Here is a 25,846-nt window from a genome sequence, read left to right as displayed (position 1 = left end):
ATGACCATGTACTGTTTTCAAGAATCCCTGAGATTTTAAGTCGCTGTCATCGGATAATCCATAAAACATCGTTGGACGATGCAACGCAAAATAAATAGCTACTTTAGGTCTCCGTAGACATTTATCGGCGACCCTGGGCCTATTATGAGGGAATTATCGCATTGCAAATCCTGCCCATCACCAATAAACACCGATCATGAGGAATAGATCTGCGGGTTATTGCGTTCTTCCCCCGGTTTCGGCCTCCAGGCTCAACAGGCAGGACAAAGATTAGCAGTCACAAGTTGTGCGAGAGATGAATATATAATATATACAATGGATTGGTCATTATGCCATATTCTGGGCAGCTCAACTTTTTGGTTTTTCAAATGTCTGACCAGGAGAACTCAAAGCATGCGCTAAACTATATTCGGTATAGCCTTGTCCGTTTCAAGCGTCGGTACAACTGCCGGGACAAACATTAATCTCTCTTGGGTTAGGGTCGATATTCTCCGCGCAAAACTGGCACCCGCGATCAGGCAAAATTATTTCGCCATTTAGAGCCTCCTCTATTCACGACTGTTCGCGATCTGCGAAATGAAACTCCTCACCGCAAACTTCGTCCAGTGCACAGTGAAGGCCTGTGGATCCTCGCCTGACTGCTTCCCCCTCCATTTCGACCAGCAGATACTGGATCTCCCTCTCGAGCTCGTTCATGAGGACGTGGATTTCAGCCCAGAGTTCATCTGTAACGTCCTCCCCCGGATAGAGTGGGCGGCCCTACTTACGACTGCCAGAGAAGTATGTGAAACGAAACAGCGTTGGCGCTGTAGATGGCTGATATTATCCATAGTTGGGCAACACCCAGCTGCCCGATGCAAAGCCCGAAATCGAGAATCCGCATGCGGCAGAGAACGAACAGCTCTTAAGAGACTTGCACACCCTTTTATTGGAGGCATGCATAATTTATATACATCTACGGCTGTCTATACTAACACTCAGCAGACGCAAATCATTCAGGGATCAATGCGGTGCGCGAACTGCGGTCACATCTACTTCATTCGGGACTCTATCCCCAACTTCTTACTTCCCGGTCATCTCGTCCAGTAAGGGCCGGAGACAGGCGGATTGAGTGTACTTGTATTATAGAAAATATGCCGGCCTTTGTATTGTATAATAGTTTGGAATGGTGTTAGTGATCATGGCAACATTGGAAATATCGAAATGGCATTAATTGCAGTGTTTTTCAACAACGTGCATCTGCATTCTCCATTAAATTATTCGCACTGAGCCAGTCTTAGCAATCCTTCGGATCATATCAAAGAGATTCTGTTCCTTAGGACCCGACGATAATATGTCGGGTAAGAGTACGAGACACAACTTATGCGACTATATTTTCATCAATAGCATCAAAACATAACAAGTAAAGATCGTCAAGAACTACGATTCACGTTTACAGTCATGCCAAGTATCATTGTCATCAATCAGTTACTTTCATAACGGTCGATGAAGTACTTATTCTCCTTCACGACTTTAACAAAATCTGTCACAGCGGTAGAATGGCACCACGGTTTCACTGAAATCTCGGTCGCGACAAATTTAGAGAAGCATGACGACCAGTCTAGACGGGGATACAATTTTACGACCGAGTCAATTGTTTCCGGGGATATTAGTGTCAGGAAAGACCCCGCGTTGTCTGTGTTTGTTAGTACATATGTCTTGAACAATTGCCAATGAGAATGAAGATAGGATGGCCTACCAAGTAAGGTCGTCAACTGAATAATGAGCCCGATAAATGTGATGGTTCCATTAACCTCGACATCCTGATGCCGTAATATAGCCTCCGCGACGGCATCCGCCTCGTCTTGCGGCGCGGATCTGTTGAGCAAAAATTCCCGTGCCAGAAACGCACCGTAGAAGTCGAAGCTCATCCTCGTTGCGTAAAGAAACTCGTCTGCGGTGGCAATGTCATGAAAAAGACAGGTTAGTGCGTAGGTTTCCAGGATCGTAGCATTGTTTGCGTGCTCGGGGAACTGTTGCGCGATGATCACGGCTCCTGAAGTTGTTAGCCAGGACTGACAATGCAAATGCTGCGACGTACCGTAGTAAAATACGCGATGAGAATGATTGAACGTCTCGGGCGGGAGCTTCGACCTTGCGAATTCTCTCGCTGCCTGGACGATGGGAACGTCGGGCAACGTCACAGCGGTCGCGACATCGACTGGAGTGGGTTTGTGGAGATAAGCACGTCCTTTCAGCAATTCCTCAATATTGCGCGGCACGCGAAAGAATCCGTAGTCAGCTGGTGATGTCATTTTCATGAATTGGCGTGGTCGGTCTACTGACAGTGCTAGATAAATTTGGTGAGGCCGTTGATGTGGCATTTATTTATTACTGCGTGGGTCTCATCGCCTCTGTTGTCAGCGCCATCGCCCTCTTCGTCGGCGATCTCTGAGTATGCAAGTCAAAAGCACGCGACACATGTCCCTCAAATGGACACGTACTAATAGTTACAGTGCTATATCCGATGAATGGCAATTCTCAACAGCGGCAATATTAATTGTGATTTGCCTATCGGTTAGTCGGCTGCCGGCCGCCGCGGCTCAGATCCGAACACAAGATGTATTGCTCACCCGCAAACAGGAAGTTAGCTGAACGTCGCGAGGATATTTCATATTATCCGACTTTACGCATGGAGCAATGTATATTATAATACTAAAGGACCCAAACGGATCCCCAATGGCAGTTGTGGGAAGTAGCACGTCTCAGCCCTACTATTGGAACAGTGAACTAATCCTATACCAATTTATCGTACATATAATATACAAACACAAACACAAACCGCACACAGCCTACATTAGACCCAAATTACAATATACTACATCTAATTACCTTCTACATCCTGCTTGATAGGTTTGACACTGACAGAATCCTTGACGGTTTGGCGAAACTTGTCGTCCGCTTTATTGGCGTCGCTATCTTCTTCAGATCTATCGTCATTCTTCCCTTGTCCGTCCTCATCCTTGTTCTCTAATTGTTTTGGAAGCATCTCGCGCGACCAGTACGCCTTCCACATCTGCTCGCGCGCGCGCCTTTTTTGTCCCACAAACGCATTAAATTCTAGAGCTGCAGACGCAGCCTCAACCATCGAATGCAGCGGCGCACGCCTTGTCGTGTCCTCGCGTATGCCTTTGGACGGCGTTGCGAAGAACTTCATAGGCTCATCCTGTGGATCCGTCTTGCTATTTGATGACGCCGTGAATATCCGCACGACGCGATCCAAGGGGATATCAACGACCTTCGACGACCCTCGTGAGCCGAAAACGATTTGTCCGTTTGAATCGCCACGCGCAATTCCTTGAAACACCATACTTTCGAGCACGGATGGCGTCGAATCTAGCTGACCGGAACCCTGAAATCCTGGAGTGGACGTAGCAGTGTGTGCGTTGGGAGTCAAATGTTGAATAAGAGGTTTCTTCTCAACCGCAAAATCGTTCTCAGTAAAGCCCTCGTCACGAGCCTTTTGTTCCCAATAATCGTCTCTCACGCGACGGCCATCGACGACAGCTAAACTACCAAATGCTCGAAACATACTGCGCGCCGAAACGAGCGCAATCTGACGAGACCTATAGGCGTAAGGAAGCAGACCCATTTCAATCAGCGCTTCTTTATCACCTTGTGTGGCGATAAGTTTGTATAACGATCTGTTCTTATTGAAAAGGAGGTAGGAATCACGATATTGGAGCTCCTTCGCGCACTCGGTGGCCATCATAAATATCTTGGATCCACGGTTCGGTAACGTAAAGGTTCGCATGCGGAACTCGCGGTCATCTAGTAGAGCTCCATCAGCGGATAGCTTAGCTTCGCCCTGCGGGTCGATCTCTGCCACGATGTACTCATCGCCATCTTCGTTCAATACTTCAGTTGTGTGTTCGCTGCCCGGGATTGGGACAGGGACCTTCGACTTGCTTGAGGACTTTGTAACTGAGTGCGAGCTACGCGGCCGTGGAGTCGATGTAGCAGAAATCGCCGTAGCAGCAAGCCGACGTCGATTTCTCGCTATTGAACTGGCCCGAGTGCCAGGTGGAGGCGTAGATACTGACGACGAGGGCGTGCCGCGTCTGGCTTTGGGAACGACAACCGTATCCTCAGCTTTATCACCCTCCTGTTCTTCAGCTTCGGCAGCGTCTTGCCTGTGCTCTGGATCTTGATAGTCTTCCATGTCCTCGTCCTCGTCTATTTCGCCTTCCTCCTTCTGATCGTCATCGTCGTCGTGATACTCGTCCTCGTCCTGGACTTGGTCAATTGGAGCCTGTGGCTCCAGCTCTTCCTCAACCTTGGGCGATTTCTCAGCTGTCTCGTCAATTTCGCCGTCTTCCATATCCTCGTCGTCCGCGCGGTTTGCTGACTTGTCAATATCGCTCGACTCTGTGAACAGTGTTAGTACCAATTGCATACAATTTTCTCATCAGAAGCATACCTTCACCCGACTCTGCTGATCCATTTGACGATATATCTCCCTCTTCATCTATATACGGATCGTCGTCATCCTCCTTTATAGCAGGCACGATAGCTGGTGTGTTCGACCTTGACCTGGATTCTGACAGAGATCTCAAACTTGAACTGGCTTTGCTCCTACTGCGCTTTACGGGCGTACTCGCTCGTACTGACCTGCTCCGCGACCGTTTAAAAGGACTCGCGCTCCGCGAGGAGTAGTCTGAGTCGTTCGAATCTGCCATTGTTGTCGCTAAAATATGTGCTGTCGTCGTGTATTATTAACTCCCAGCGAAATCGAAGTCCGGAATTATGCGCAGAACGCCTGTGCGGATGTGCAGCCAAGTTCAGCAGATTTTAAGTTGCACGAGGACTTCGCGCGTCACTCAATTTGATTCAATGTTATCTGAAGTGACATGAGGCGGCAAATTACGCAAGTCCCGTGCTATTATGCAGATATACCGTATTACAATCGCTTTTACCACTCTGCGACAAATCTAAATGTCACGCTAGCCAGATACAGCATGCAATTAGCCGTATGAAGTCTAGCGGTATATTTCTAAATGGCCCAGAGCCGTCATCCTGCGTGACGATTGCCGGTCACACTTCTCTGGCCTGTGGCATCCCGTTTTCTCCAGATCGACTATACTCTGCACCTGCGTCCATCTGGTAACAAGACGCAATGTTGTTCTCGTCAGCTCTCAAAGGTGCTGTTCTGGCACTTGCTGCCTCGTTATCGGCTGTCTATGCGTTCGAGGACACTTCGCCATTGATGTTGCTTTCGTCAAAGAAGTAGGTCTTTTATTGTTTGCCATTTCGTCCAATCGAATCGCGAGCTCTGGGTCATCTCAATTTACGCAGTTGATTATCTGATAGTTGTTGTTTGTAACTACTATCGGATTCAGTTGGAAATAGTCGTTTGAGACCAATATCGTCAGCGGAGTATGGCAGGACCGCCAGGGGTTGAAAGCACGACAACAGCGGCGCCCATAACGTCGATGACAGTCTCAGCAATGCTGGAAGAGTATGTCATTCTAGTATTCACACATAGCCGGCAGCGAAGAATAAGGAGTCAGGCATCACTTGAAGGTCTAGGCCGATGCAATTGTATCAGAGCCAGTTTTATCAATTGGTGGTAGCAATAGCAGGCGACTAAGCACAGTCAGTTACAATATTTTTGTGGGGTTTAAGAGATTGTCCAAAGCGCGATTGTGATAGTTTGCCATCGGTGACGTATTCCGAATAAATGAATGAGTACCAGTATCAGCCTCTTTGGGTATCTGTTTTGACGGTCACTCCTTTCCACGGATTCTTCAGTGTGTCTACAATCAGTTGACATATACAATGGAACACATGGAAGATCTTCACTGCTGAGATGACAGGAGTTGCCGATAATTTGGAGTCGACACGATATAGCTTCGAGTAAACTGCTGACAACTATAGGGTCTCGGCCGTTCACGATCACCTTTCGTCCGCCTCGATCACTTCTTCAGAGCACTTTCATGACCTTGCTCGCAAATTCGTTTCCGAGTTCCAGGCTGGCACCTACATTGTTGTGTCCCAACCTGGCCTCCACGCCTCGGATTTTTCCGCTGCGACGGCTGAGAGCACTACCCCCCACCTCCGAAAGCTCTACCAGCAGGCTGAGACTGCGTACGCTGTCCGTAATGCTCACGGTGCTTTCAACATGGAGACTCTCGAGAAGCACATTGTCGACACCTGGGGCGCCGAAACCGTTGTGATTGATGCTGCCTCCGATGCGTTCACCATCCCTTCCAGCGAGAAGCCAAAGCTAGTCCGGGTTGATTTCCCAGTCCTCCCAGTGGATTACACTCGTGCCTCTGCTTTGGCTGACAACGACGCTTTCCTTTACTCCATCATGTCTCTTCTCCCATCTGATGACTTCGCTGTCATCTACACTTCTACTCCTATCTCGAGTCCGTTCATCGCTAAGCGTAATGCTATTCCTTATGCTGCCAGTGATGCTGCTAGCCCAACCAACTCCTCGGACTACTTGCACGCCACTGTTATCGCAGAGGCTGCTCGCACTGACGGTTCCATCTTCACAAGATACCAGTTCTTCACTCCTGGTATGTTTATGGCGATCATTGCTTCCTCTATCCTTGTCGTTATACTAGGTGTTGGTCTTAACTCGATCGCCTCAATCAAGATCTCGTACGACGCTTTCGAGAAGGAGATGGGTCCTCAGACCGTTCAGGCGGTGAAGAAGTAAACCGGTTCGGATCTTTGTGAAAAGTCTCCATTTTTGTTAATTACTTGCTGGCTTTATATTATCATGAACGTTAATTGATTCGGGTGGTGTTGTACTCTATCTCTTTATTTTACGGGTCAGGTGGTTACATATACATACAATTCCTTTGGTTTAATGTCATTTTTGTTACACACATTTCATGGAATGGTTTGGGAAGTAGTATAGCTAGTAAAGTTTTTATGAATAGAATCGGTGGCTCAGAGGTGAATGACTTAATTGTAAGAGTCCGTGCACAACTGAGGATTTTAAACGAGATATTAAGTGACCTACGGCATTCGCATGGTTTCGTAATTTTCAACGAGTTACCAACGTTGTTGGTCATTATTATCTAGAATTCCAGTAAAATAGATATTGGACGAGTGAACAGAGGCGAAGTCGTTTCGCACGGAGTCATCGACGCGTCATTAGACAGTCGAAACCTTAAACCTTTTGTCCCTCACGCCAATGGTATCCCCCATTCATCGTCTATCACCAGCTGACGTCCAGAACTCATACTCCATATCTGCTACACAAGGTGTGCACAAGAGAAAGACTTTAAAGACTAGGCGGCAATGCCCGCCAAATCACCGACACCGCCGACAGTGTCGTCCGGTGAATTACGGGTTCCGCACCGGCCACAAGGCCCACGCCGGCTGACGTCTTCCTCATTGCCTCCAATCTTCGCGGTTTCTCCGGACAAGGAGCGGTTACTGCTACCGCCGGTGTTATATCAGGTTATTTTGTCCTACCTGCCGTTGAGTCAGTATGTTGCTTGTGCACAAGTGAGTCGCGCATTCAGGCAAATCGTTTACGATGATGCTGGATGGATTGGTCGGTTGCGGAAGTTGAAAGTCTGGGACGATGTAGGAGCTGCGTCGTTTCAGAGCGACGAAAAGAAATGGACGAAAGCGAGGTCGATTATTATGCAGGATCTGGCGTCTAGTAAGTCGGGTTATTGGTTTATCAGAGACTGCCGTTGCTGAAGGTGGGATTCATAACAGAAAACATCACGCCATTGAATGTCCTCCAGACCGTGCACTCGATCCCTGGCTATGCGCGTCATGAATTTGCACGAGTATACAAATTACTTGCGCCGCTATATTTTGATCTTACACGACCGGCGCGAGTGTCCCAATTTGAACCGCAGGTTTTCAAAATATACCGCACGCCGGAACTCCAGGCTTTGGTACTACGAACACTCATCCAATTCTCCAATGCATTAACGGACGACGATGCGGATGAGCAACGACAACGGCTTTATGGCATTACGGAGATTTTTGAAAATGCTGCGATCAGGGAACTCGAAACCGGGCTAGATGCTCAAGATTACGAAGGACGCGCACGTCGTTATGCCATGGTCTTGACTATGTTGAATGGTGGAAATACTGCTGTGCAAGCGTTTATACAAAGAAGCAAGCTACTTCTTAGCACCGTAACGCCCGGCACTTCGACGTGCTTCCAAGTGGACGAGAAATCGGGGCAGATCAAAGTTGATCTAGAACCAGTCAAAACTTTTCTGCGACATTTGTCCAATGGCATACTGAAGGAGGCATCTATCATAGGAAAAATATTCAGCACAAAGAATGATGTTGTTGAAAAGGCGACGTTCCATATTGTTGAACGAGTCATTGAAGATATTCTAGGTGACTACTGTTTGGTTCTTGTAGATCGTTCACATGAGATCGATATAGACTTGTATTTACAGGTTGTCTCCGGAGCGTACGAGGCTCTACTGCAGTTTGCGTATAGTCTCCTGCTAGAAGATCCTGATACCGATGACAAAGCTTTACGAGAAGCTCTGCGACCGTTTCATTTGTCTGTTCATGCGATTATCGATCGGATATACGAGCAACACGTCGATTTATATCTCCAGGAGGAGCTTGATCGATTTCGGGCGAAATGCGACGGAGAGGTTGCCCGATTTGATCGTAAAGCCGCGCAGCAAGAGCAAGAGCAAGAGACTATTTTGCGGAACAAGTACCGTGAAATGGCCATTCTCCAAGACAGTAGCGGTGCCGAGAAGTTTGACTTCCTGACTTCGTTCAAGAAGGTGTTATTTCTTCCTGTTGTAGCCATTGGTAGTCCAGTTATCCATGCTTCATCATCGTCGTCACGGGCGTCGTCGTCTATGAAAGATGATACGTCCGAAAAACTATCGACACAGACAAGTGCTACTAGCAAGGAGCCGCTTCCGTCGACAGAGTTAGCCGCCAATGCGGCTATTCTTAACTCAAGACTAGCATCCATTCGAAATCTGTTTTCGCTCGAAGTTGCACTTGATTTAATACAGGCTGCGCGAGAAAGTATTGAAAGAACAGCTCTCTTTGCTTTGTTTGATGGCCAAACTGGAGAAGAAGCCAAGGAACAATGCCAGCTTATATTTACAGCCTTGCTAGAATTCCTCGGATTTCATCATATTCAGAACGGCTTTGAGCGGGCATTGAGCCATCTTACGGAGTACAGGCCGCCTACTACCACTGATGATGGAGGAGATGGAGAGCGTCCGCAGCAAGTCGAACCACTAGTTACCTTTTTGGAGCTTGTCAATGTTGGTGATCTCATCCAACAGATGGTCGACGTGTTTTATGAGAAAGAGTTGATTTCTCGGAAATTCCTTGACAGAACAGATTTCTTGAGTCCCGCTGTTAAAGAAAAGCGACGATTCGAACAAATGCTCGATGAGCATGTGGCCCTAGGCCTTAACCGAGGCATCGATGTTCTGATGGAGCAGGTGAACTATTTCCTCGCCACATATCAGAGGCCAAACGAATTTAACGTCAATAATGACGCTGCGGCCGGAAACTTGGTGGCACATGACTCGCAGTTCTTCGACACAAGACTAGGACCGACTAAGGCGGCCATTAAAGTTGTCAACACTGTTTCGTCGCATACAAAGTTGCTGAATGGAAACACAGATAAGACGACATTGGATGTGTTTTTGCAAGAAGTTGGTCTACGACTGTACAGTTCCATTGGAAAGCATATCAAGCGGCAGACTATTGCCGTCGACGGTGGTGCCGTACTGTTAATTTCTGATTTGAACTACTATTACCGGTTTGTTGAAACCTCTTTAAGGCAACGACCGTTACTTCCGTATTTCGCTGCGCTAAGAGAGATTGCTCAGCTGTATCTTATTGACGCCAAGAGCGCGCGTGAAATTGGTATCGTGATGAGTGACGTTGTGCAGAAGTTCGCTGGAATAGTGACAGCAGAAGATGTGCTCGAGTACGTTCAGCGACGTGCAGATTGGATCCTTGTCAAGAGAGACGTAGAAAAAGCTGTATATGGATTGGGTCTTACAGATTGCCTTGTCATGTAGGGAGTTTAATGCTAATGATTTGTATAAACGAACGTGAGCATTTTTGGCATTTTTAATGTAAATTTGTTTGGGTTTAGGCATGACTTGATACATTGGCTGTTTGTTGTGCGTTGATATTTTATTCTAGCCACCACTGTATAATATACACCTCAGTGCTTCCAAAGTTTCACCGTTTTGTCTCTGCCACCACTAGCAACCACTTTTCCGTCCGAACTCCACTCAATCGCGTATACTTCGTCCTTATGACCCGGCAGATCCATGTATAACTTTCCATTCCGCACATCCCAAACCTTAACGGTACAATCCTTTGAACCAGTCGCTAGTAGACGCGAATCTGCAGACCACGAACACATGTACACTGCGGCGACATGGCCTCTAAGGGTTGTGAGAAATGCTCCCGTTTGACCATCCCAGAGCTTGATACTATTATCAAACGAGCAGGAGGCAAGTATTCGGCCGTCAGCCGAGAAAGCGACGTGATTGATAGCTTTCTGATGGCCAACCATTCTGGCGACAGGCTTAGCATTCATGCTGGACTCCTCAACTGTACCCTTCGGGAACGGGTTCCAGAGGTACATCGTCTGATCGTCGCTGGCTGTTACAACCCGTTCAGTGGTGACGCCATTCTGCGTACTGGCTTTGAGAAATCGAGCTCTTGAATTTTTCCGAAGCAATTCGTCGTCATCAGTTACAAGTTTGTCCTTCGCAAATGGGTCAAATCCGCCAGTCTTGAGCACGAAATCGGTACTAAGCGCGACGAAATTTACCCAGTGAGCATGCGCATGTAATGTCTTGATTAGCGTAATAGTAGTTCCTCTGGCATCCCAGACTTTAATAGTTTTGTCTTGCGAACAAGAGTATATCACACCCATACCGCTCCATCTGGCGCATGTGACACAAGCAGTATGTCCACTCAATGTCTGACTGCTCGCTCGAGTAGCAACATCCCAGATTCGCACAGTCCCATCTTTGGATGTGCTAGCAAGTCGCATACCCTTTCGGGCACCCAACAAATGCAGTGGCTCAAATGTAAGAGATGTGATCCACTTGCTATGCCCCTTCATCGCATTTCCAATTTGCATTCCCGTCTTGATATCCCAAAGTCGCACCGAACAATCCATGCTGCCAGTTGCCAACACCTTTGCATCGGGACTCCACGCTACACATAAGACCCATTTCTCGTGGCCTTTCATAACCGCCACAGGTGTACCCATATCCGTATCCCACAGGCGTGCCGTGCCGTCTCCACTTCCCGTAACTAGTCTCGCTCCGTTCTTGGGAGAGAAGGCCATAGATAGGATAGTGCCACCATGTCCAGACATTGTCGCGGTACAACGCGACACTGACTTCACCCGGAAGACAGCCTGAGGGACGTATTCAAGCGTTAAGACATCTTCTGTGCTGCGGTGCTGGGGACGGAGGATGTCGCCGTATAGATCAGAGGTTATTGCGATGGGATTTACCCCGTCCACTAGAGAAAAAGTGTATGGAGTTGGGTCATCGCTCTGCAAATACTCTCAGTAAGGGAATCTCCATATCTAGCACTTGAGAACTTACGCTTCCTAATAGGCCATTTAGAAGTAGTTCCAGCTGCTTCACGTTACTGCTTCCAGGGATAAGATGTATGCCACCTGCCAACACTTGTCCTGTATCAGCAGCCCTGAACTGAACCTGGACGAAGGGTAAATCTTCTGGAATAATATTCGCTTCTTTTGGCTGCTGCGCTTCACGACGTGCACGCTTAGACGGCGGTGGAAGGACCGTCGCCATTGCGTAGTGATGTAGAGTGGACGATCTCAAATGTGAGAGTTACGATTGCCGAAAATTTTTGGGGCTTCTGGTGCGGCGGTCGAACTCTTCAATCCAATAGTACCATGCGGGCAGTACTAGACTTATCTACAGCGCACCAAAACTTTCAAAATGATGCAATAACTTGCATAATTATATAGACCTCAATATTTTTATTTTGTAAATTTTAGCGAAATCAACTGCACTAAAGTATGGACTTTCAGATCATCAACCTAATCCTGATTAGCCCCTGAAAAGTTGTTGGGTTAGGGCAATTCTGCGGTTTGTAACGCATGTCAGCGGAGCCAAGAAGATATATTTTGAATCGGCATTTAAATCAGCAATACTACATGACTTCGGCTCGTTATGCCATCTTGAAGGAACTGCTGACTACAACAACGGCGATAGGCTGACAATGACTTACTCAATGCTTCCCATATATGGATTAGCCAAAGCATACTCCTGTGGGTACCCATAGCATCGAACCATCAGTTGCCATTCGTATAAGGCGATTCATAGGTGTTTGGTTGTAAATATTAATGGCTTGCCTGAACAGTCATCACCCTTTTCTGGTGGCAAAGAAGATAATAGCTAGTGCTCCAAAGTACCAGCGACAGTTTGTCAATTCTGATGGGACCCATAACACAAGTAGACCTTAGCTTTTAGAAAATGCTAAATGCTCGCTATTATTTAGACATTCTTTAGGCAACCGAATAAATAATCGTCGAACAGTGTTGACCGAAATTGAGTTGACTAAATGTGGCAGCAAACAGAATCGACAGAAAGAATAAATATAATACCGCTTCCTTGGATATATCGTACAACCGTGAATAGTATATGCTGTCATCAGCGACCAACCAGACAAGGAGATCGGATGGATCATAGTCTGTATTGCGACTCTGCCCACAGGTCAATTGTCTTCTACTTGTCGATGCTAATGACAGTTTCGGGAACAGTCTGTGTCATATACTATCTGGGACCTGCTAGGCCGTCCTGTATTGCTACCATTATACTTCTATCACTTATCGTCGCTATCTGGTGCAGTCGAAGGCACCGTCGGCTTTCAGTGGAACAACCTGGAACTTGCAAGAACCTTCAGTGACCAAATGACGGTTACGATATTATATTTTTACGGAGATAGAAGTTCATCATGTACTGTCAGAATAGTCGATGCCGATCATTTAGCCTGCCGAAGACTGTGCGTCTTCCGACTGTATAAGGATTTTAGGGTTGCCTCGGAAGCGCTCACCTACCTGTTGCGTGTGTTCGCACTCTGCCTTCACCCAACGCACAGCCCTCGAACACTCCGTGCAGTCAAAAGAAATTCCGCTCTCTCCGCCCCGTAAGCCCCAACATATCCCAGAAAGCTAGTCTTCCCGATAGTATTCAACCACAGCGACGATGTCCGCACCAGGAAGTGTTTTTCAGAGACTTCAAAAGTTCTTCTTCAGCAAAGACTTAATTCGGTGAGTGTATTTTGTATGTCAGTGTGATTGGGAATAATATGCTGTGGCGCGCCGTCGAATCGCGTGTGCTCCGATTATTTGAGAAACAGAGAATGCAATCGAAATGAATTAGTACTAACGTATCCTCCATTTAGATGTACGTTTTGACCTAATTCCCGTGGGTGATTGCCTTGATGGTTACTAATCCAATTATTATCCAGATGTTTGCTCGACTCATTTTTGGGGTAAGCTATGATATCAATTCGATTTCTTTATAGTGGATAGGATTATTGACTAACAATCGCTACGCAGGACCTGTGTCTAACTTCGGCATTCCCATTGCGGCTGTGATGGATACCAAGAAGGACCCTATCCTCATTTCCGGACCCATGACGGGCTCGTTGATTCTTTACTCGCTAGTTTTCATGAGATATTCGTACGTTTCTCTTGGTTTGGCGGGGTTAGGTATATAATATTGTTGGCTAATAACGCGGCTAGAATGGCCATTACCCCGAAAAATTATCTTCTCTTCGGCTGTCATTTCGTTAACGAGTGCGCTCAGCTAACACAAGGTTTCCGATATCTGAATTACTGGCACCTTGGCGGCCGCGAGAAGTCGCTTGCGGAAGGCTCTCCTTCCAACTAAGCCAGTATCGATTGAGCATGGAGCTACGAAGACGATATACATTGTAGTAGATTTGTTATTTGTGTGCAGGTCACATATTGTCACATTTCTCATAGACGTACATTATTGGTTTAAGTGTTTGGTAGCGGGATTACATATTGAGCATTATGCGTTGTAGCAGTCGTGCGAGCTCTAGTTTTACTTTTTGGGATCATATCGTATATATATGTAGCTGGATCTCGGATGAGGTACTATAACTGTGTGCAATACTGTTTACTTAGACGCTAAATCGTTTCCGTGGATGCTTGAAACGAATTAGTTACGAATCTTTCATTATGCTTCATGATAAAAAAGAAATAATCCCACAATACAAAGCAAAAGGAGGCTTGTTAGTACGAAACGACCAGCTTGTTACATCTAATCCTCGATCTCCTCCTCTTTCTCTGAAATAACCTCGTCAACAATCTCCTCGATAATTTCAGTGCCGTCGTCCTCGCTCTTGAACGCAAGTGGGACAACGCCGCCTCTCTCCTCTGCAAGCTCCGCCTCGACGGCCTTCCTCCACGCTCGCCATTCTTCGAGCAATCGTAGCCGTTGAGCAATAAGTTCCTTGCTAGCCTGGGACTCTTCCGCAATATCTTCCTGGTCGAAGACTTTGCTGTATTCTCTGAGGTTCTTCCGGACTTCGCGCTGTTGATCTTTGGTCAGAAGCGTAGGTGGTCGTGGACGCCACAAGAACTGTTTGAATCGCTCGACATGTTCTTCCCTCAGAAGCTGTCCCTTCAAGTCCCATATTCGATAGCCAGTCTCCATAGCGCGTCCCCACATCGAGGACGAGGTCGCGACGTATCGGCCGGTAGGATCCCACTCGATATCAGTGAGCTGGTAGTGTTGGCCGGACGCCATGAGCGTCAAGTTTGCAGGAACTTCCTCCGCACCGGGAATTTCCTTCTTCTCCCCTTCGAAATCGAAGTCCCAAAAATCGAGCTCACCAGTGTTGTTGGAAGTACCGCCCACAGCAGCAACAACGACAAAGCGGCCCTTTGATGACCAGAAAATCGAGTTGGATGACTTGCGCTCGACAGTCATGATCTGTCTGAATTGACCGTTAACGCCCTTCGACCGTTCCAAACCATAGAATGAAACTGAGGTCTTGACAGGTCCACCGGGACCTGGCATTCCTGGAACCTTCCCGGGTGGTGGTCGCGCTCCAGGAGGAGCACCAGGAGCGGTAGGCACGTCGGATGTAGAAATAATAACCAGTCGGTCCCCAGCGGGTTCCCATGCAAAGTTGATCACAGTTTCTTTAAGCTCAACAACTTCAATAGGAATGTTCTTCTCGTTGAGACGGAAAAACTCAAGATTCGTGAATGTAGACTTCTTGGTCTTAGTGAATCGGACAACCTTGACGCACAGGAAGGCGCCCTTGTTCTGCCAATGTAATCTGCACTCAGCGACGTTGAAAAGATTTCGGGTTCGGATGACTTCTTTAGAAGGTATGGTCATGAGCGTGACGCGGGCGGATTGATTGTTCATTTCAGGAGTCCAATACGAGATGACATGCTCGGGCTCATCCTTCTTGCCGGTACCCTTGATGACGGCAGGCGAGAATTCAAAGTCGACAACACCATCAATCCGGATCGACTTCTTATCCAAGAGACCCATACCGGGAGTCTCGTACACGAAGATCTGCTGGCCAGGAACAACACGTGCAAGATACTTGTCATCCGATGTCCACTTGAAAGCAGGCCAGCTGACCTTCTTGGGACCCTGGGGCCCAGGGCCATTCTCACTATCAGGCCCAACCGCAGAAGAAAATGTACGAACAGGCATACCAGTCTGCACACTCCAGACGACAATCTGCTTGCCCTCATCCGCACTTGTAAAGGGGAAGCTGGCACGCATTGGCGAGTTCTCGGGAATAAGCTGAATCGGCTCGGGAGACCAAGTGACAAGATAATTTTCGCAGGGCGAGAAGTCGAGTAACTGAACGCCAGGATGTATGAATCGAGCCTTGCGACCAAACTCATCGCCGCCCCACAACTGAACGCCCTGATGATGCACAGAGCAAAGGTACGTACCAAGCGGTGACCACGCGACATACGTTTCTGTCCAGTTGCTGCGATTGACATTTACTTCTGGAACCTCGGACTTGCGGTTCCAGAATACACCGACGCTCTCACCCTTGTACAGAATAAATTGGTCTACTGAGTTAGGCTCCTTGAGCCAGCTTCGAAGATGCTCCTGAAATCACGGTCAGAGGAGTGATCTAACTAGGCCCGCAAATCAAATAACATACTTGTTCAAGGTATGGCTCCTCTTGGGGCTCAATATACTCCTCGTCCTCCTCATCGTCATCGCCGTACTTCTCGATATCAGTAAACTTGTTGACAAGCAACGTATGCTTGTTATCCAATCGCTTGTTGTTCAGTCCCCGAACAGCATTATCTGCCTGTTCCACAGTTTCAAATCCGATAAATAAGTAACCCTTTGATTTGCCATCGGGACCCATGGGCATATAGAATCCGTCTTCACGAACTCGCCCTGCCTCAGAGAATAGTTTCTTCAAGACCTTCGTCAGCGCATCAACCTTCTTCTCCGTCACAATAGGCGCCCCGTCGACGACGACAACAGTGTCCAGAATCGTCCGCGAGTGATCCTCGATTCTGGCCGGCATAATGGTGGATGGAATACAATCTCAGTGGTACGAGATGGACACTTGAAGTTTCGAGCGCTTGCGGCGAAAATTTTTGTTACGGCTGTAGGATGGAAGGATCCAATCCATTTCAAGTAAATATATTGGGGATTAAATTCAGGCTAATCATCTTATTATAGCGCTTACTACGGGTACTATCAGCACCAGTATAGACACTAAGGGCTTCGTAGCCATTATAATTTACAAATCCCTTGACTTAAGTTAGTGGTGAAATGTCATGTAAAAGTTGGAATTTTGCATAAAGGACCGTCAAGGATATTGCACTGTGCAATTCTCAAGGATCTAATATTTACCTTCCTGACACCTGATAGTGGGGCTCAGCATTATCTGCCAACGAATTTCGTAATAGATACAAGCATCAAGTGATAAATTATATCCTGCTAGTGTTGCGCGCTAGTACGATTCTGAAAGGTGACATTGAACTTCCATTCTATTGCTAGGCATGTAGATGGGGCCCTGCCTCGTCTTTTACTGGCTGGCAATACGAGAGGTATACGGGAGGGATGTGTGTTGCCGTAATTCCTCACTGTGTTCGGCGAATGAAATTTGATGTTACCCAACGACTCGACTCTGGTGCTTCTCACATATCTTATCTTGCGGATTCTTTTGTCTACTAATGGATGTAAGCTCGTTGCTCGTACCAATGTTCAGTGTGTGCCTAATTTCTCCCTTACCATATTGATCTTGTGCAGTGGCTTCTTGGTCAAACACCAGTCTGCTACTTTACAATTCTATTTCTTGAACGCAATTGCATAATACTATCGTTCCTAGACGGTTGGGTGGGCAAACACTGTTTCAGATTTGCTATTGCAATGCCCGAGGATACCGGTCATTATCCTTCGTGGCATAAAAACCACATTGAATGACCACATTGAGAATAAATATTTGTCAATACCGTTCACATGCTTCACTCTTCTGTTTCACGTTTGCTCCATAATAGACAGCTAATACTTAAGCAAACTTTCATATCAATGCGCCGATTCTGTGCACATGGTCGCCGCTAATGCAAATTTGTAGCTCGGTTTGATAATAATTGATATATTTTAAGAGTAAGGCATTTCGAAACTCATCCCATATGGACGCCAATTTCTTCGTGTGCTGCGATCAGTACGCTGATGCCCACAACATTAATCGTCGTTCCTCAAAATCAATTCAATGTAGGGTCTGGGTTAGGGGCTTTGACACGTTTTTGTGGGTTACACTACTAAGCTGGGAGCGTCATGAACCCAGATCTGGACTGGCCCAACTAGAGAGGGTTTAGTGTCGTTGGCGAATTGCCTTGCCGATGCCAGCTCTCGCATATAAAAAAATTTGTGAGCCTTGGCGACCGGCTCAGCGCTACCCAGCCAAACTTGCGATCCAATCACTGGAATAATAATTGCGTATTATAAATTATTTGAGTCATCGTTGCTTGCGAGTTTAACAACAAAGATTTCGAGATGGCTGGAAACTGGGGTAAGTTCAACTTACTTTCTGTTCGCCACACATGCGAGTGCTTGTGTCTCTCGCTCAGTGTACTTTCGATAACCTGCACAGCGATACTAATGACATGTAGATGATGAAGAAGATGAGTCCCCGAACTCGACCCCGGCAAAATTGGTTCCGAAATCAAAATGGGACGACGAAGAGGATTCTGACGAGCCAGTATTGGATTCATGGGACGCTTCAGAATCCGACAATGAGAAGCCAGCAAAACCCGCACCGTCTATACCACCGAAAAAGTCGTTGAAGCAGAAGATCGCGGAGCGTGAGGAGGAGGCGAAGAAGAAAGTGGAGCAGAAGTTGAAGGAGTTGGAAGCTGAGAAAAATGAGACCCCTGCCGAGCGACGCGCGCGGTTGCAGGCAATCCAATTACAGGCTGATCTTGATAATGCGGCCGATTTGTTTGGAGATGCGGTTGAGTTGGAGGATGCGAAGGTCCCGGCAGTCATGGCGCCGGCTGAGAGTGGAGCTCCGTCAGGGGAGCCTGATCTTGAGGACCTGGCAGTTATGAAGCCAAATACAAAGGAGCAGTTTGATGAGCTGAATACGCGGCTTGGTGCCTTACTTACTGGTTTGTCGCGAAATCCGGCCTATGCTACTACATTCTTGCCTTCTTTCATGAAGACATTGGTTCAGCCGCTAAATAGCGAGCAAGTGCGCAAGTGTGCCAGTGCGTTGACTGCTGTCAGTAACGAGAAGATCAAAGAGGAACGAGCTGCGGACAAGTCATCAAAGAAGAAGAAAGCGAAACCTGGACTTGCGAACGCGTCCGCGAAAATTGATGATGCGGTTGATACCACGAACTACTCGAGGTACGAAGAATTTGACGACTTCATGTGAGGGGCAGAGTGCCGCGAAAGATTGTATAATAGGTCGGAATGCACAGTTTGGTACACATGTATTAGATATAGATCTGCTCGGGTTGACTGTAAGGTACACGCGGAACATTTGTAATAAATGCATTATTTAAACAATTAAATTGTGTATATTACACCTTCCTAGATACGCCCTGTACGCCATAATCCCTCTATAAATACCGTTGTCTACTAGGATTGTTCCGAATGAATACTGCTGCGAATACTTCCTTCTCCAAGGCTGCCATAAAAACTGCTAACCTCGCTATCGTTGTCGTTGGTCCGCACGGTATTCGCTGATTTTGTAGGCCGCAGCGGCACAGACACAACGAAATTATCCGGCACAATCTGCGCATCCGCCAAGCCAAAGTCTTCGTACTGCTCCGACCTTGAACGGTCTCCGTACATGTCGTCTGCCTCGTCGTAATTGAAATTACCGAGAGAGTTCCGTCGGGACGGGGTAAGGAAACTCGCGGTCGAAATTAGCGATGGCGTACGTGTTCTTGTTTTCGAAAGTGTTGTTGATGATGTCGTATTGTACGATCTCTGATTTCGTGATCTACCATTCTTTTAGTACCATTATATCGCTCCATCGCAAACAGAGAAGAATAACATACTCTCCTCGGGACGAAACCCACGGGAACCAGCCATCGAACCAGCTCTTCCTACCTCTCAGCCGACGTCCTCTCCGGGAGCTTAACAATTCCGTCAACTCATCCGCGTCATCGTCAACATCTTCGCCAACTAGACTGATACTATCGAAGCTGGAGACTCGCCGTGGCTGCGGTACATCGTCGCGCATCTGTTCGGCGTAAAAATTGAAGTCAAAGATGTATGAGGGATGCGGATCAGATGCGGGGTTATTGTGGCGTCGGCGGGTGCATGCACAGCACGGGAAGCAGATCGCGAAGATGTTCATGTTAGTGCGAGTACTGTGCTCTATTGCTCCTGGTCGTGATATAACTGTAAGACCAATAATTCAGTCAGAAAGCTGGCGCCGCAGCTTTTCGATGCTGCATCCGCGACGGAGGAATGGGGCAATCCCACGGCAGACCAACGGTAGCCCTTGCCCTTGCCACTGTTCGACAAGCCCTTTGGCCCATTCCACGTGAGCCAAATGTTTCTGTATTAAAGAAGCCGTCGAATAAAATGCATATCTTCTCCTGCTTTTTATATTGATTAATTTGGCAGCCTGCCGCGAGCACATTCATTCACGGCTTGTTGCCACTCGCTCCAAACTTAGCCAAACCAAAATACTGCTGCGGGTTAGGGCAGCGAGTGTCACAATTTGCTGCATCTTCATATATGGAGGTAAACACATTGAAAATTTTGCTCCTCTGTGCCACGAAATATTTTCTGACTTTCGTCGTCACATCACGCAAGTTTCTGCACTCAATAATTGAGCTATTTATAGTTTCCAGGTTAATGTTATGTACAAGGCCATGAATACATAATATGCATAATGTACTTAATAGTTAAAGCATCCACTCTTCTACCAAAGGCGGCTCCCTCTTTGGCAATCTAAAAGTAACTGCTTTCCAATTCCCTTTATTATCTGTCAGCAGAACTGGAGAATTTTTAACCAATGATTCATATCGTCTTCGGATATACCGCGGCCGACATGATGCCAGCCTCCGATATTTATGCCCTTTATCTGAATATTGCGAGCGTAGTTTGTCCTTCTTCCGATATGCAAAGTGCTTTTGAAATTTTTGTAGATCTGGATACGCGAATCGCATACCTTTATATTCTCCTTTCGAACTTGTCGACAGCCTATCCAGCGGTGTAATTTTCTGGAGCGCAGATTTAATAATATACTCATCAACCGGCATACTCCTCTTCACTTTCTTTAGGAGTCTTCGAAAATGCCGCTTCTCGATGTTGTTAATCCTCCGCACTGACAATTCTGGTTGGTCAGCAGCGTATTGTAGCCTTGGAGTGGGAAATTGTGGCGTTGGTTGCTGCCCGTTGAACAAGATTAATGCGCGAAAGGGACCAGAATACCGTATACGTCTGATAGGAAGATCGGAATACGGCGGGTATGTGACCGCCTTGTGTAGAACAGCTTTGGAATGGCCGAACTCGATATAGCGTGAATCGGCAAATGAGTCTCGTAATGCTTTTTCAGCTCCTTCTTTGAAAAGAGTACGAGATATGTCTTTATCCGCAGAGAGTATCTCGTGATAAACTGAGTCTTCATGGATAAGATCTCGTGAACCTATAGGTGGGTAGAATTCGGGATACGCACTAAAAATCATATCCAGCTGTTCTTCGTTGAATGCGATCGGTGATAGTGACGCGGACAGATGCATCGGATCGATCGGAAATTGGTCGGTCTGCCATTGCCTTATAATATTCTATGACTTGTATTAGTCCTTGAGTCGAGGAATTATATGAAAACAAGTACATTTATTTTTGCATCCATAATCTCACCACTTTTCCCCCACGCCATCCTCAGTACTAGCATAATGTTACCCATCTCTCCTGCGTTCGCACGACGAAGCCTTCGCAAGTCAGCTTTACCCCTTCTATATACGTGTTCGATATATGCGGGATCGGTTTCATTCCTGTATTTACTAAATTTATGCCGTATCCTGCCCCTCAGAAAGTTGCGGGCGTGGTCGTCGAAGAAGTAGCATGCCTCTTTAAGAAGCTTCCGATACAGTCTAACAACGGCTGTATTGGTGGCAAAGAGCCGCGGTGGGGTGGCTGCTTTGCTTGACATTGCGGTAATATGAAATTATTAATTCTCATAACCGTTGACATTAGGAGGAGCTTGAACACCCATTTCTCTCCTTAACGATATCGTGCGGCTTGAACTTTGTCATCAGAGATTGATTTAGAGGGGCCAAGGTAAGCACGGGTTTACGAGGCAAAAACTTCTCAGTTCATTCACTTCATAATGTACATATCCATGCCATCAAGTCAAGCACAATATTGTCATACAGGAAAAACCCACATATACACCCAAAATCCAACGAAACTCGTGTTTTGAAGGTAAAACTTCATAGATATGGTTCACGGAATACCCATTGTTCATTGTGCTCCTGTAATATGTGCAGGCTGACTACTGCTACGTGTCCACCCAGTCTTGAAAAGAGGCTCCATGTTAAATTTGGGCATCGGATGGGCTTCGGTGTTGAATACTACTTTTTCCAATGGGAGAATACTGTCATCGTCCTCAAATAAAAGGTACAAATATTTTAGCGTTTCCGCCTGTCCATATTAGTATTTTTAACATTCGAAGCATACTAAACTTACCATCCAGAATGATTCCATATTATCTCGGGGTCTGGGAGGGACTTCGTTGACGCTCTCTAGACATGTGTATCCAGTTCCATCAACTAAATGGGCATATTTCCTGAACGCCTCAAAAATCTCCCAACCCCATTCACGGTATATCGGATCGTTCGTGATTCTCCACATGATAAACAAAGACTCTACAGTTTCGGGTCGTTGTAAATTGTGTGAATCTTGCCATTTGATCGAGATATCCTCACTGCCCTTAGGATCCGTATTGAAATAGACAATTTCCGGCGCAATGCCTGTCTTCGTGACTCTATACATTTCATAACAGGTTCTTGCGAGATCTTTGGCCAATTTCATGTCCGAAGCTTGAGTGATAGTCCAGCTGGTTCGCTGCGCGATATGGAGCGGGTATCCACCTGTGGAGCCTAGAGCCAAGTTTCCGGGCAAGAAGCAGACCAAGTGATCCATCTTTGGGGATAGAGCGCCTTCTATACCGTGGTCCAGTTCAGCAACGTAAGTGAGGCCACTTGGCATGGATTTTTGTATCAAGCGCTTCTTAACGCCTGCCATAGACTCGTCATACATCTGGCGGTAAACGCCCTCCCTGCTGTTAGTTTGGAGATATTGTTTCAAAAGATATTCTGCTCTTAATTAGGTCTCTGAGCAAATTCTATTACATTAAGAACAGAACATACCATAATAGGAATCACCTCTAGAACCAAGGCGAATCTGACTGCCTCTAAATCCACCAGTCTCAGGCATGATAAAGATCGGAGCGAGACCGTCGGCAGCCTTCCAGCTATCAATGACCTCAATGACTTTCTCGGCCTTCTCCCAGTACAAAGCTTCACCGGTAAGCTTCGACACATACTTGAATTCGAGTTGCAGACTAGTAGCTTCTGCCGTGCTGCTAGCGCCGCCATCGTCATGACTTGGAACGCCTTTACCTGTCTGGAGGTTGACGCTTGCATATGGAATTCCAGTGGCGGAATCAAACGCGGGAAGCAACCGATTGGCAAGATCGACGGCCTTTTCGAGGTACATGTCGTCGTACCCGGACAAATAATGCGCCGATAGAAGACCGCCTAGCATCCTGATCGTAGTCTCAAATGTGTTGACTTCGTAGTCCTGGTCATAGGTGAGATTATTGGCGACCCATTCTCTTGCGTGTTGCAATGGCTCCTCGAGGTTCATGATCATCATTGTGTCAAGGCAGTCGACAATGATCCAGCCCATTCCTTCTGGTGCCATGTTGCGACTTGTCTTAATAACGGGCCGATATATGTCCTTGCCAAAGGCATATTTTTCATATCCATTCCAGGATTCCAAAAATGCCTCCTTGATCTGATTCTGCCGGTCTTTCCATATCTTCCCTCTTCGTGCTGTGTTTCCAAAAAACCACGACGATTTCCCGCCGTCGTTAGATGAAGACAGAATTCTATAGAGCATGTACACAGCAACGCCAAACACTATTCCAGTTGTAATCCATATAGGCCGTGCTCGCTTATTTCGCTGTGAGAATGATTGATTGAGCGGCTTGTCTTTGTAGAGCGGGAGATCACTATCGTTGGCGCGGTGCCTGCCTCCACCGGTACCAGAAAAGCCCGGCCGACTGGCTGTCCAGACATATCCCTCGACCGATCTCGCCGTCGAGGAGAAATCTGGCGCGTTTTGCTGGCCGCTGGAACTCATTGTTCAAATCTGAACATAGGATGTTCTTATTCTGTGTGGCGACGCCAGTGTGATTCTTCTCTGGGCGCGATAATGGGCGCGATAATGGGCGCGTGGTCAACTTCTCAGGGCCTGGCGTTCAAGACGTACTCAGCAAGCATGCTTTTTTGCGGGTGAGTTATTTTTGAGTTGGACTGCGGGCAACTCCGTATTTTCTTACAACCAGAACTGGAGTATACTAAATAAAACATTAATTATGTCTTCTGGTAGATTTTTCAGCGTTTACTCTGCGATGATGAAATTTTTTTGGCGGGGTCTGCCATGCGACGCACTCGTATACTGCTCGTTAATGGCAGTCGATATATGCGAACTACAGCTGTGCCACAAGTCTTAGATGCATTAAAGTCCTTTTGTTAAGTGCGGAAATGTTACTACTTCAGTATCGTAGCCTATGAATTATCAATATGTCAATTTGATGTACATTCAACTACTAAACAGTATAGGAAAGAGGCTACTTTGTGCCAGATTGGTCGGCGGAGCGATGATGTGGCCAAATGTAGTAGACGGCGCGTTGTTGGAATGCTGCATGGTGTTGTTTGTCAGAAAGACGATGGTTGAGAACTAAGGAAAGAAGAACGCAGCAACAGATCCAGGAATTAGTGCAATGTTAACGCTGCAACCAGGGAACGATTGAAAGGGGATTGGCATCTTTCATTCTTTCTACTACTAAATGTGAGCGTTATCCAGCGTCTGTCGAACATTATAGGGATGCCAAGTACTTATGCAGTGCATCAGGCTAGTACTCTTACCTCCACTGGACGTAGAAGCTCGAAGTGAGTCTAAGAGCCATGCCTTACCACAATGTCGAAAACGAAGATGCACTGGCCATATTTTACACCACCTTAAATTGTCTCGCGCGTTGATCAGAATCGAGCTTCGCGAGGGGAATCGATCTCTTCGAAGCATACAATACTCTAGATCGCATCCGACAGATCTGGATATCAACAGATTATACGCTCCTATGGTGACTGACGTCTGGCCTACAGTGTTGTCGTAGATATAGCCACCCGCGGAGGACCATGGCCAGCCCGAGACGAACAACGTTCTGTTCGCGCTGATCTTTACCACTGATCTTTAACCGCAGGATCAGACGCTACAGAGGCAATACGAGCAGAAACGAAGCTGTGAAATGCAGAATTCCCACTTGGACAGTCGAGATGCTACGCTAGTATCAGACTGATGGCCTCCATAGTGCCGACTTGTTAGCTCAGGCTACTATTTCGGAGTGACTTGAATAGCAGAAAGGGGACAAATGGCACCTTCAATACAAGAAATATTTGCTCACGGCATTCCGTAACAAAACGGGTGCAGATTATAGAACATGTCTGAAATGGCCAATTGCGGTAAGTATGTAATATGTCGCGCACCGTCCGGTCATGTTTTACGACTACTCTCAACTGGTAGTCCCCGTGTCTAAAGAATTCACTTCCGCAATTTGTCGGAAATGGTTGTAGCGACAAACTCAATAACGTTCTTGACTCTGTCATGCTTGGTAGACATACAAGGTACCTCTGGAATCATCAAGCATGTAGAAACGGAGCCTGTTACCTTGTGGCACTCTTGACAATGGCAAATGGCCCGGATTCTTGTAAACATCGATAATTTCCGTTGCGCAGTGGTATCAGCTTACAGTCAAGGCAGGCTCCCCGGACAATTCATGCTTGAAATCTCCGCAGAGACAACTTTTAGTAGCTATGGGAATGATATTTTCTTCTGATAACTTCGTTAAAGTAGTAGTTGGTGGTTATCATATGTGATGTGATGTGGGTGTGAATCTTAGATCACATGAATCGATACAGTTCCACAAAATTGACCACTTCGGGTTTGATTGCCTTTCGTGGTAAGCTCTCTGTCTTGAATCTCCAACGGCTCCAACAGGAAGGTGTGACAGCACTCGATGAATTCTTCAAAGT

The 25,846-nt window shown here is 46.8% G+C and overlaps 13 protein-coding genes across 13 annotated transcripts; 6 read left to right on the top strand and 7 right to left on the bottom strand.

The window, feature by feature from the left end:
• Positions 1 to 576: 576 nt before the first annotated feature.
• Positions 577 to 1,089, top strand: V1508DRAFT_402147 (uncharacterized protein; the record flags this gene model as incomplete). The annotated part of the gene is made up of 3 exons (XM_066938463.1): positions 577 to 780; positions 833 to 934; positions 985 to 1,089. 3 exons carry the CDS (start codon positions 577 to 579, stop codon positions 1,087 to 1,089), a joined length of 411 nt encoding a protein of 136 aa, XP_066798134.1.
• Positions 1,090 to 1,463: 374 nt separating this feature from the next.
• On the bottom strand, positions 1,464 to 2,294 carry V1508DRAFT_348961 (uncharacterized protein; the record flags this gene model as incomplete). Its single annotated transcript, XM_066936744.1, has 3 exons — positions 1,464 to 1,675; positions 1,739 to 2,035; positions 2,081 to 2,294. The coding sequence occupies 3 exons, from the start codon at positions 2,292 to 2,294 to the stop codon at positions 1,464 to 1,466; spliced, it is 723 nt and encodes a 240-aa protein (XP_066798133.1).
• A 426-nt stretch (positions 2,295 to 2,720) lies between these two features.
• Positions 2,721 to 4,751, bottom strand: V1508DRAFT_364866 (chromatin remodelling complex Rsc7/Swp82 subunit-domain-containing protein). The gene is made up of 2 exons (XM_066937315.1): positions 4,460 to 4,751; positions 2,721 to 4,407 (listed from the first exon to the last, which is right to left on the bottom strand). The coding sequence occupies exons 1-2, from the start codon at positions 4,716 to 4,718 to the stop codon at positions 2,864 to 2,866; spliced, it is 1,803 nt and encodes a 600-aa protein (XP_066798132.1). The 5' UTR covers positions 4,719 to 4,751; the 3' UTR covers positions 2,721 to 2,863.
• A 327-nt stretch (positions 4,752 to 5,078) lies between these two features.
• V1508DRAFT_410159 (BIG/ATPase V1 complex, subunit S1) lies at positions 5,079 to 6,999 on the top strand. Its single transcript, XM_066939273.1, has 2 exons — positions 5,079 to 5,265; positions 5,917 to 6,999. Exons 1-2 carry the CDS (start codon positions 5,156 to 5,158, stop codon positions 6,704 to 6,706), a joined length of 900 nt encoding a protein of 299 aa, XP_066798131.1. The 5' UTR covers positions 5,079 to 5,155; the 3' UTR covers positions 6,707 to 6,999.
• A 102-nt stretch (positions 7,000 to 7,101) lies between these two features.
• V1508DRAFT_410157 (exocyst complex component Sec10-like protein) lies at positions 7,102 to 10,207 on the top strand. Its single transcript, XM_066939272.1, has 2 exons — positions 7,102 to 7,666; positions 7,726 to 10,207. The coding sequence occupies exons 1-2, from the start codon at positions 7,297 to 7,299 to the stop codon at positions 10,041 to 10,043; spliced, it is 2,688 nt and encodes an 895-aa protein (XP_066798130.1). The 5' UTR covers positions 7,102 to 7,296; the 3' UTR covers positions 10,044 to 10,207.
• On the bottom strand, positions 10,139 to 12,006 carry V1508DRAFT_380664 (WD40-repeat-containing domain protein). The gene is made up of 2 exons (XM_066937679.1): positions 11,601 to 12,006; positions 10,139 to 11,548 (listed from the first exon to the last, which is right to left on the bottom strand). Exons 1-2 carry the CDS (start codon positions 11,811 to 11,813, stop codon positions 10,193 to 10,195), a joined length of 1,569 nt encoding a protein of 522 aa, XP_066798129.1. The 5' UTR covers positions 11,814 to 12,006; the 3' UTR covers positions 10,139 to 10,192.
• A 154-nt stretch (positions 12,007 to 12,160) lies between these two features.
• On the top strand, positions 12,161 to 13,069 carry V1508DRAFT_410153 (uncharacterized protein). The gene has a single exon (XM_066939271.1). It carries the CDS (start codon positions 12,589 to 12,591, stop codon positions 12,931 to 12,933), a length of 345 nt encoding a protein of 114 aa, XP_066798128.1. The 5' UTR covers positions 12,161 to 12,588; the 3' UTR covers positions 12,934 to 13,069.
• A 163-nt stretch (positions 13,070 to 13,232) lies between these two features.
• Positions 13,233 to 13,922, top strand: V1508DRAFT_348864 (uncharacterized protein; the record flags this gene model as incomplete). Its single annotated transcript, XM_066936738.1, has 5 exons — positions 13,233 to 13,297; positions 13,432 to 13,433; positions 13,498 to 13,521; positions 13,589 to 13,712; positions 13,775 to 13,922. 5 exons carry the CDS (start codon positions 13,233 to 13,235, stop codon positions 13,920 to 13,922), a joined length of 363 nt encoding a protein of 120 aa, XP_066798127.1.
• A 240-nt stretch (positions 13,923 to 14,162) lies between these two features.
• Positions 14,163 to 16,626, bottom strand: V1508DRAFT_364854 (uncharacterized protein). Its single transcript, XM_066937314.1, has 2 exons — positions 16,201 to 16,626; positions 14,163 to 16,145 (listed from the first exon to the last, which is right to left on the bottom strand). Exons 1-2 carry the CDS (start codon positions 16,576 to 16,578, stop codon positions 14,319 to 14,321), a joined length of 2,205 nt encoding a protein of 734 aa, XP_066798126.1. The 5' UTR covers positions 16,579 to 16,626; the 3' UTR covers positions 14,163 to 14,318.
• A 1,278-nt stretch (positions 16,627 to 17,904) lies between these two features.
• On the top strand, positions 17,905 to 19,077 carry V1508DRAFT_364851 (eukaryotic translation initiation factor 3 subunit J). Its single transcript, XM_066937313.1, has 2 exons — positions 17,905 to 18,072; positions 18,173 to 19,077. The coding sequence occupies exons 1-2, from the start codon at positions 18,057 to 18,059 to the stop codon at positions 18,937 to 18,939; spliced, it is 783 nt and encodes a 260-aa protein (XP_066798125.1). The 5' UTR covers positions 17,905 to 18,056; the 3' UTR covers positions 18,940 to 19,077.
• On the bottom strand, positions 18,972 to 20,307 carry V1508DRAFT_410143 (uncharacterized protein). The gene is made up of 2 exons (XM_066939270.1): positions 19,571 to 20,307; positions 18,972 to 19,512 (listed from the first exon to the last, which is right to left on the bottom strand). Exons 1-2 carry the CDS (start codon positions 19,870 to 19,872, stop codon positions 19,146 to 19,148), a joined length of 669 nt encoding a protein of 222 aa, XP_066798124.1. The 5' UTR covers positions 19,873 to 20,307; the 3' UTR covers positions 18,972 to 19,145.
• A 28-nt stretch (positions 20,308 to 20,335) lies between these two features.
• V1508DRAFT_410142 (uncharacterized protein) lies at positions 20,336 to 21,801 on the bottom strand. The gene is made up of 2 exons (XM_066939269.1): positions 21,361 to 21,801; positions 20,336 to 21,310 (listed from the first exon to the last, which is right to left on the bottom strand). Exons 1-2 carry the CDS (start codon positions 21,676 to 21,678, stop codon positions 20,429 to 20,431), a joined length of 1,200 nt encoding a protein of 399 aa, XP_066798123.1. The 5' UTR covers positions 21,679 to 21,801; the 3' UTR covers positions 20,336 to 20,428.
• A 16-nt stretch (positions 21,802 to 21,817) lies between these two features.
• On the bottom strand, positions 21,818 to 24,024 carry V1508DRAFT_410138 (glycoside hydrolase). The gene is made up of 3 exons (XM_066939268.1): positions 22,898 to 24,024; positions 22,215 to 22,843; positions 21,818 to 22,169 (listed from the first exon to the last, which is right to left on the bottom strand). Exons 1-3 carry the CDS (start codon positions 23,892 to 23,894, stop codon positions 21,990 to 21,992), a joined length of 1,806 nt encoding a protein of 601 aa, XP_066798122.1. The 5' UTR covers positions 23,895 to 24,024; the 3' UTR covers positions 21,818 to 21,989.
• Positions 24,025 to 25,846: the final 1,822 nt, after the last annotated feature.

This window comes from Lipomyces doorenjongii (genome assembly GCF_038497915.1).
Source record: "Lipomyces doorenjongii strain NRRL Y-27504 unplaced genomic scaffold V1508scaffold_5, whole genome shotgun sequence".
Classification (NCBI taxonomy): domain Eukaryota; kingdom Fungi; phylum Ascomycota; class Lipomycetes; order Lipomycetales; family Lipomycetaceae; genus Lipomyces; species Lipomyces doorenjongii.
This window is presented reverse-complemented; position numbering and strand designations above follow the sequence as displayed.